Genomic DNA, 10334 nt, shown 5'->3' with positions numbered 1-10334 from the left:
TTTCATTTTGATTAATATTTTAAAATCCCTTTTTTTTTCTGCAAATACATTACTAATAAATAACATATTTATGTTATAATATAAATTTTAGATAAATTAGATGCTACACTTGTTTATTTACACTTGATTAGCATCTAACTCCCCATTAATTTTACTTAGTGATCATGGTTAGTTGATAGTCTTTTTATCTTGTAGCCTTTTTTCTTGCGAAAATTTGTGCGCCTTATCTAATCCATAAGATTGCACGACACAAAAGTAGTATCTTTAATTTTGGTTTTCTTAATTTCTTAATATTTATAGAAATTTTTTGATACTTCGAAAACTTGTATGATTCCAAAATTTCAAAAACTTATAGAATCGACTAGAGTTCATAAATTTTGGGACTATAGTAATTTTTCAAAAAAATTATTACAATAAGTTTCGTTCCAATTTTCAAATAAATTAGTCTTTTTTAAATTCGATTTTGTAGATGCTACATCTGATGAAATTCACCAAATAACTCGTAACAATTGATTAGACATAACAACACAAATACCCATATGTATGTGTGCTCACTGAATAATTATTTGTATAAATCTTTGTCGTAAACTCACTCGATATTTTCCACGAGGTGTAGTATTTCATAGGCGTTCAAGATTTAACTGCACAAAGCACATGAAAACCTTCCAAACCCAAATGAATTTTCCCTCCATTTGGAGTATTAAATCTGACAACATTAAAATTAAATGATTTTGGTGTCCTCACATCCAACTCATCCAATGCTAATGAAAGTTTAACCAACCAATCCACATGGCATTCAATACAAAGACCAGGGGCATTATGGTCATTTAAAAAAAGGAGAGAGACTCCTCAGAAGAAACTTTTTGACTAAAACTCATCTTGTTCTTACTGCTTTTGGTAACTCTCCATAAGCTTCACAAAATCTGGCAAGTAGTTGTCCTATCAATCTAGAATAATTACAATAATTGACCCTTAATTAATCACCATTAACTAAACTAATCACCTTCTTCTTCTGATTAAAATTACTTAAGTACAAAGCCGACCCTTCCTAGCAAAAAAGCACCGAACAAAAGCACATGCCTCTGCTCATTTTTCATCCCCCCTCATAAATAATACAGCAATAGTGTTTTTTCCTTTATTTTTATTTTTATTTTTATTTTTATTCATTTAAAATAAATAGAGTAAATTATACCTACACCCCATATGATATTGGTAATTACAACCAGACCCCTGAAACAATTACTAGAGCCAAGATTTCATGTTCTAGGAACCAATATGACTAAATTTGTTTTTCCCGCGGGACTTTAATCCTACCATAGACGGAAATTTACAAATCTTATACTCTTTGTTTTCCTAAATAATAGTCGTTTTGCACATTTGCACAAATCTTAAGAAACTCAATAAATATGTCTTGATTTTAGGAAAATAGATATTGTTAGACCAAAATACCCTTATTTATTAATTAATGCAGAGAGAGTGTTGAAAAGTTAATAAGGGCATAATTGAAAAATATGTAATTGATTTAGTGTTGGAATTCTAAAATGACAGATAATATGGAGAAAAAAAAATTCTTAAAAGTGACAGATATTGTGGAACGGAGAGATTGTAAAATAACAAGGATTTTAGTGATGTTAGGAGAATCATGTCATTCCGTAGCTCCTATGTTGTCTACCCTACTTCTTGAAACTAATAGTTCGTTAGATCCCTATTTCAGGGTTGTAATTGTAGTTACCGATACTACATGAACCTTAAAGTTATTTTAGCATACATTAGGGGTGTAGGTGTAATTTATCCAAATAAACAAATAGTAGAAATAATTAATAAATAAACAAACTTCATTTATTAATTAATCTCTGCCCTTTCTCTGTAGTATTGGCACCTTCCTTCCTCTCTCTCTCCATATATACCGGCGTTAGCTCTTCTCATTCACTCAACCCCCATTCCCCATTTCTCTCTCTTCATTCTCTCTCTCCAACATTTTCTGGGTGAGTTTATCAGAGAAATTGTTTCTGATAGCTCAAAAAATCCACATTATTAAGCTATTGTTTTACATACACACACACACACACACACATTTACAGTAGAAACAGATCTGTATATTGTACATTTTAAAAACGAAATGGAGAAATCAGTGGGGCTCTGTTTTTCAATGGCTCCCCTGTTTCTGGTGCTCTGTTTTCTTCTTCCTCCTGCATTCGCCGGCCACGACTACGGCCAAGCTTTGACGAAGAGCATTCTCTTCTTCGAAGCTCAGAGATCCGGTTACTTGCCCGGTAGCCAGAGAGTCCAATGGAGGGGTAATTCCGGCCTCAACGACGGAAAATTAAACGGGGTAATTTATCAGAGAATTTCTCCCTTTTTTTTTTTTTTTTTTTTTGCGCACAGTATTTTTCTCAACGGAAAAGTGTGGAATTCGAACTGATTCTTCATTTGCAGGTGGATCTAGTCGGAGGGTATTACGATGCCGGCGACAACGTGAAATTCGGACTGCCGATGGCGTTCACCGTTACTATGCTGTCGTGGAGCATACTCGAATACGGCAAGCAAATGGGGGCCAGCGGCGAACTCGGCCACGCCATTGACGCCGTTAAGTGGGGCACTGATTATCTCATCAAAGCTCACCCTGAACCTAACGTCCTCTACGGCGAAGTAATTACTCTTTCCACCTCTCTCTCTCTCTCTCACACACACACACACACACATTTTTTTTTCCAGTCAAACTGCGTTTGGTAGTTTCAATTTGGGGCTGATTTTGTAGCAAAAAAGCATTAAAATATTAATTATTATGTACCAATTTAACACTGTTAGTGAAACTTTAACTGAATTAAGAAACTGATGGTGATTTTGGTTTGACTTTGAAGGTGGGAGATGGAAACACAGATCACAACTGCTGGCAGAGGCCGGAGGATATGACCACCTCAAGAGCTGCTTACAGAATCGACCCCAGCCACCCTGGATCTGACCTCGCCGGAGAGACCGCCGCCGCCATGGCCGCCGCTTCCATCGTCTTCCGCCGCTACAATCCTTCCTACTCCGCCGAGCTCCTTAAACACGCCTACCAGGTTAGCTAATTTATTTTGTCATTTTGTGCTTCCATATTTTTAGTGTGAGAGGTACAGTGTAACTGCCCTACTGAGCGGTGTGTGGTCAGTGTGTGACTGTGTGTGTGTGTTTCGTAATCGGAGTTGTCGGTTTGTTTATTATGCGCATTTTAGCATAGCGGTTGGTGCGCGCATGTTAGTGAAATGGTCGTAGTTATTAGGGTAGTTAAGTTTAGCCCAGCTTTCTGTCAGGCTGGTTGTTGTCGGTGACCAGATCTTCACAAAACCGAAAAAAATGTCAATATAAACTGTAGCGGCGCATTCTAGCAAAACTGATTTAAAATGTCAATCTTAATTAATTTAATGGAATCTTAATGCTAGTATAGATTTGGTACTACTGTACAGGAATTAATTTAAAAGACTATACTCGTGTTCTTTTTGCTGTTTCTTTAATTACAATTTTTTTTACAGTTTAATATTTAATTAAATTTTTTTACCAATTATTTTTTTCTTTAACACAGTAATAATTTATTTCTCATACTAAATGTTATTTAATAGCTTTCTAAATACGTGTAAAGAGTAATTTTGGACTAGTCCATTGAAATAGAATGTTTGATTTCTCCACTTGTTTCAAAATAATTTTTGTTTAAAATTTGGCTCCTAATAATTATGTACTATATGAAAACAATAATTAATATCTCAGAAACAAAATATAATATAGTAAAACTTCGATAAATTAATTTATTCGGTCCCACGCAGTAACAATATCTTGGACTATTAATCCCATAATTTATTATTTTACAAAAAATAATATTTTTTTACTAATGTAAATTATATAGTTTAAAATATAGTTAATTTAATTATAGAAGTAGAATTTTTAATTTGTGGCATTAAATGGCTTCGGTAACATATTTCGGCGCATAAAATGGGATCATGTGGTGGGGCCCAAATTTAGCCGTAAATCACGGGTATAGTTCGGCACCCTAATTTTTAAATCTGACGTACCCCAAATCTCAACCGTTAAACAAGATAATCTGTCAAGGATCCGGTGGTTACCGTGGGCCCGGTGCATGTGCACGGTTGTCGGTGATGCACGTGATTTCTTCTCTTTCACTAATGTCGAATTTACCCTTATTATAATTCTTTTATTATTTTCAGCTCTTCGATTTTGCGGACAAGTACAGGGGCAAATACGACAGTAGCATAACTGTTGCGCAAAAGTACTACCGATCTGTTAGTGGATACGCAGTACGTGATTGTACCCTCTCTTAATTACGTTCAAAATTAAAGATCTATACTTTATTTTGATTTTTTTAAAATGTTTTTCCTAATTTTTTAATTAACTAATTAATTAACTAACTAATTTATTATTATTATTTTAGGATGAATTATTGTGGGGAGCTGCATGGCTATACAAAGCAACGAACAATGGGTACTATTTGAATTACTTAGGGAAGAATGGAGATGCACTTGGTGGAACTGGTTGGGGCATGACTGAATTTGGCTGGGATGTTAAATATGCTGGTGTTCAGACACTGGTTGCTAAGGTATATATATATATATATATATATATATATATATATATATATATATATATATATATATATATATATATATATATATATATATATATATATATATATATATATATATATATATATATATATATATATATATGATCACAGTTTTTATTTCATTGATTTTTTTTTTGGGATTTTTAATATTAGAAGTTTGATGCATTTTTAAGGATTTATTTAATTAATTCCAAGTATGGTAATTAAGAACACGTGTGAAACTCATTTTACACTCAGAAAGTTGAAATGGTTTTCAAAAGTGTCAACACAAGAATTGAGTATTGAGATTTGTTATTCTTGAATTTAAGATTATGCAAGTTACTACTAAATGGCATATTTATTTATTGGTTTTCTTTGTTTTCTGCAGTTCTTGATGGCAGGGAAAGGTGGTAGTTATACACAGGTGTTCGGAAAGTACCAGGAGAAAGCAGAGTTTTTCATGTGCTCGTGCTTGGGTAAAGGCAACCGTAACGCTCAAAAGACACCTGGCGGCCTCATTTTCCGACAGAGATGGAACAACATGCAGTTTGTTACCAGTGCTTCTTTCCTCATGACTGTCTACTCCGACTATCTAACCTCCGCCGGCAAGTCGCTCAAGTGTGCTAGCGGCAATGTTTCCCCTAACGAGCTTCTCTCCTTCGCTAAATCTCAGGTAAACGAATACGGGTTTTTTTTTGCATTCAACACTCGTGTACTAGTTCAAATTTTTTTTTTTTTTTTAATTCACATGTTATTGGAAGTACAAAATAAAAAGGCCCCTTGAAGCTCACTCACATGTTTTTTTTTTCGTGGGAAATTAGGTTGACTACATACTAGGAGACAACCCGCGAGCGACGAGTTACATGGTTGGATACGGAAACAATTACCCGAAACAAGTGCACCACAGGGCATCCTCAATTGTGTCCTATAAAGTTGACCCTTCGTTTATTAGCTGCAGAGGAGGTTACGCCACTTGGTTCGGCAGAAAGGCCAGTGACCCTAATCTCCTTACCGGTGCAATTGTTGGTGGACCCGATGCTTACGACAACTTTGCTGATCAAAGAGATAATTACGAGCAAACCGAGCCTGCTACTTACAACAATGCCCCGCTTCTCGGCATTTTAGCCAGACTCCATGCTGGTCACAGTGGCTATAATCAGCTTCTTCCTGGTCAGTTCAATATTCCTAAGATTAAAAAAAAAAAAAAAAAAAAAAAAATCGTATTTTTTTATTTGCCGATTATACATAATTTGATGATGTTTTTTTTGTCATTCTTGATTATAGTGGAGTTACCTAGTCTTAAACCAATTGCTGCAAATCTAAATCCAGCTGCAAAGCCAGTGGCGAGACCCTCTCCAGGTACATTTCTTTATTTTTCGTTTTCGTTTTTGAGGGAAATCTTGTTTTAGTGGATGTAAATTTTTGACACTATTGATTGAATTAATTGCAGTTTCGTCGTCTACCAAATCGATTGCCGTTACTCAGAAGGTGACAGCTACGTGGGTTCAGAAGGGAAAGATTTACTACAGATACTCGACGACAATCACGAACAAGTCATCCAAGAACTTGAAGAATTTGAAGGTTTACATCTCCAAGCTATACGGTCCTCTATGGGGTCTAACAAAATCAGGCGATTCCTACATTTTCCCGTCGTGGGTGAACTCTTTGGGTGCCGGAAAAAGCATCGAGTTTGTGTATATTCACTCTGCTTCTCCAGCGGAGGTGTCGGTCTCAAGCTACAATCTTGTTTGATAAGCCGAAGAAAGAGGTTTATTAATCACACTTCACTCTGTTTGTTACTTTGGGTGGTTGTGATCAAGAAAATTGTGCAGATATATATTATATAATATATAGACGACACCATCCAGTTTGAAGTTTGAAGTTACTTTTGAAGTTATGTGTTGATTTGTGAGTAGGATTTAAAGGGTAAATAAGGTTGAGAAATGGATGAAGAAAGGAGCGAAGAGACGAATATTGAAACGGGTGCTCATCCTCTTTCTTCTCCTACAGTGAAAAAGAGATGTGATAATGAGAGAAGTCAAGAACACATCTCCCTACAGATTGAGTTTCTTTAGTTTTTTCCATTTGATGTGTTTGATTGATGTTGTTGTAACCTTTACAACATTTTGTTGCCTTTTCCCAATATGAATATATACTAGTTTGCGCAAAATCTTGTTTCTCTAAGCCTATTTTTCCATTTTCTTAGGTGTATGGCAAATTTTGTTGTCTTTTCATATTTCTTGATTCTCCATCAGCTTATTACCAAACACAGCATCGAAATCCGGCATTTTTGCATGCAACTTCATTACAGACAACATCGATCGAAGAGACCATCTGTTGTGGACTAGTTCTGCTAATTTAACCAGGAAAAAAAAATATAGATATTTAACTTAGCCTAATTAATTAAGTGGTACCGGAGCGTAAAGGAGGCCCTTATGAGATAACGCGTTGCCAAGGGTCGGAATCGCGACCAACAACAAATATGAATATGTTCTTGCCGATTGAGTGAAAGACAATTCACTAACTTTTACTTTTAAATAAGTTTTTTCAAACACCACTTTAATATTAATGATCATTTAAGCATGACTTTAAGTAGTGAAATCTTGAATTTAAATAATTAAATTTTATCTAGTAATTATAATCATAAGAATAATCACTTGCCACTCACCGATTTATTTACAAGTATATAACATCTAAGAAATGTTCTTATGCTTTACTGATAAATATTTTTACAAAATCGATAGAGACAATTATATTAACTTTTTTTTTTAATTAAAAATAATTTTATGGGACCATAATGTTTTATTGAATGTGATAATGATAGGACGGCAAAATGAGTTTTTTAGTCCTGTAAGTTTACTAGTTGAGAGGTTTAGTTCATCATATTTCAAAATCAGAATTTTAGCCTTGTAAGTTAAAAAAGTTGAGATTTTTGGTTCTATAACCTGCTATAACAAGTAATGTGATGATGGTTGGTTGAATGAGTTGGCATTTAAAATTTAAAAATAAATAGATTAAAATGAATTAGGTGATGTGGCGAATGAGTTGGATGGTTTTGGAGAGAAATTTGATCATCAATGTCAAATTCACCAAAAATAATGAGAAATTTTTAAAATATTAATTTATATATTTATTTCTTTGCTATATTTGCAATAAACAACCACAATAAACCATTGAATAAAGTCTATCATTATATTTTTTATGAAAGAAATAAGAATAACTAATATTTAATTAATATTTCTTAGTTTTTATTTGATAAAATAGTAATTAATTCATATTTATCTAACTATTCATTTTTTATAAATTTATATTTAGTGATCACAATTAAACTGAACCAACAATCAAATTCAATAAAAAATCGAAAAAAAACTTTTATGAAAATTTGTTGTAAAGTTAAATGACATGCACAATTATAATTAGTATAAAAAATCAAATACACATTTACGAATTAACCAAAAAAATAATAATATATCTTTTTTAGTAATAATAAAATATATTCAAAACTTTATTAAATTAAATGTACCAAAAGAATATTCTAGAACCTCTAAACATAAAATACGATATCAAACTGATATGCCTATTAACCCAGCCCAATAGACCCATATTTACTGGGCCACAGGCCCAGCTTGATAGCTATTTCTACGGAGGCCCAATCACATTCAAATAAGGCTGGCCCAATAAATTGACCTCGGCCCAATCAATAAAGTATAAATAAAACTTAAATTCATTTAATTAAGGTACGCTATTATTATTCAATCAATTCTTCTATTCAAATTCTCTCTACAATTACCGACTATCCGCACGCTTGACTTGAGCGTCGGAGGGGTTTCCGCCGGAACAACCCCGGCCTAGTTTACGTGTTCTTTGTTCGCAGGTATCTCAGGGCCATCTAGCCCGTGAGCAGTGATTCACTTTGCTCTCTCAGCTCCCTCGATCTCAACTACTTAAGGTGATCTATTTTTAGCATCATCACAAACTAAGAGAAACAAATATCCATAACGAGTAATAACATAAAATTAAGTACTATTTTTATCAATTGAAAACAATGAAATATTAATTAAAAAATAGTTAGGAAAAAAAATGCTTTTTTTCATTCATCAAATAAAATAAATTGATACTATATTTTATTTCCCTAAAAAATCATTCAACTCATTAGCCACATCACCTAATTTATTTTTTATCTATTTATTTTTAAATTTTAAATGTCAACTCATTCAACCGGCCATCACATTACCTGTTATAGCAGGTCGTAGGATCAAAATTTCCAACTTTTGCAACTTGCAACTTACAGGACTAAAATTCTAATTTTAAACATGGTGGACTAAAACTCTCAACTAGTAAACTTACGTAATTAAAAAAACTCATTTTACCTTGATAGGACCGTCTATAGCAAACATTTATGATTCCATTTAAATATTTGAGTCAAAAGAAACACTCCAAAGAACAAACTTAAAACAAAAGGAAAATAGAAAAACAATTTTGAAAAGACAACCGTATAGCAGGAAACCTCGAAACTAGTATAAATTAATGTACGTAGAAGCTGCTGCTGTAATTCGTATGCCATGCATGAATTACACGCAGCAGCTTCGGTAGAGGCTAAGCCAAACAACTTTGAATTGGGTCGATTTTTTTATTTTGGAAATAATTTATTTAAAAGTAGTTTAAAATTTTCGAAAATTCAAAAGCAGCGTACGTCTCCAAACAAATTTAGAGTCATTCACAATTTTTTTTTTTATTTCTAAAATCAGTACATATTTATATTTTTTTAGTAGTATTATTTTAAATTGTATTAATAAATAGAAAAAAAAATCATAATAAGAATAGAGAAGAAAAAAAAACTTGGGGAGCAAAACTACATATTTTTAAACTATTATGTAAAAGAGTAATTAAAAAAAAATGTACTTTTTTCTGGGGGTCGGCCCCCCCCCAAAGAGTTGCGCTGCAGGAGCTTTGATGACGAGGCTGAACTTAAGAATCTGCTGCTGCAATCAACGAATGCGCTCGGATATGAAGAGACGACGTCGTTCGGTAGAAAATTAAACATGACAAAAAAAGAAATATAAAATAGGGCTGCATTAAAAATAAAGGGAAAAGAAGAAGCTGGGAAATTGGAAGGAGAAAACGAACGACATCGTATCGTGATATTATGGGCCAAAAAAAAAAATAGAAAATAAAAAGGGATGCAGTTATATATAGAAGTAAAAAGTAAAAACATATATATATATATTCTACATACATGCATGTAGACCAGTTACGAATTAATCAGATAGGCATACCCCAAACGCAATGACACTTGTTAACACTTGTTACCATTAGGGGTCGACACTTGGCAATCACACATGCAGACACGTTGCTTTTCTTTTTTCTACTTTTTTATTACTTCCTTTTTAATGGGTGAATTGCGTTTTGCACCCCGGAATTAACAGCATTTGGCGTTTTGCACCCTATCATTTAAAAATTGGCAAAGTCCATCCACCCTTACAAAATATATGTCCTGGTAAAATGCACCCTCCTCAATTTCTAGTGATATTTTAGTCAAAACTCAATAATATATCATGATATTTTAAACATTTGAAGAATTTTCATTATTCTTTATGTTTTGTTTTCTTACTTAATATTTATTTTAATTATTTTACTTGTATATAAATTTAAAAAACATAAGTGGCGATTTATTTCATATGTTTCGTATCGAATTAATAAATGCATATAAAATTTCTAATTCAATTTTAATTTTCAAAAA

General features: G+C 33.1%; 1 protein-coding gene across 2 annotated transcripts in view; it reads left to right on the top strand.

Annotated features, from left to right (window-relative positions):
- The first annotated feature begins 1826 nt into the window (after positions 1-1826).
- GH9C2 (glycosyl hydrolase 9C2) overlaps positions 1827-10334 on the top strand; it is a 77502-nt gene continuing 68994 nt past the window's right edge. Inside the window, exons 1-9 of one of the 2 annotated variants that reach the window (XM_012998738.2) lie at positions 1827-2332; positions 2437-2649; positions 2862-3062; positions 4200-4289; positions 4424-4588; positions 4983-5267; positions 5416-5764; positions 5879-5953; positions 6045-6764. In XM_012998738.2, the coding sequence (XP_012854192.2) occupies positions 2120-2332; positions 2437-2649; positions 2862-3062; positions 4200-4289; positions 4424-4588; positions 4983-5267; positions 5416-5764; positions 5879-5953; positions 6045-6346 (1893 nt within the window). In that variant the 5' untranslated portion in view covers positions 1827-2119 and the 3' untranslated portion in view covers positions 6347-6764. Of the gene's footprint in view, positions 2333-2436; positions 2650-2861; positions 3063-4199; positions 4290-4423; positions 4589-4982; positions 5268-5415; positions 5765-5878; positions 5954-6044; positions 6765-10334 lie in introns of those variants that run through there. The other variant, XM_012998737.2, reaches the window with a different exon arrangement.

The sequence above is a fragment of the Erythranthe guttata genome, chromosome 1 (assembly GCF_056151865.1).
Source record: "Erythranthe guttata isolate IM_541 chromosome 1, IM_541, whole genome shotgun sequence".
Lineage (NCBI taxonomy): Eukaryota > Viridiplantae > Streptophyta > Magnoliopsida > Lamiales > Phrymaceae > Erythranthe > Erythranthe guttata.
This window is presented reverse-complemented; position numbering and strand designations above follow the sequence as displayed.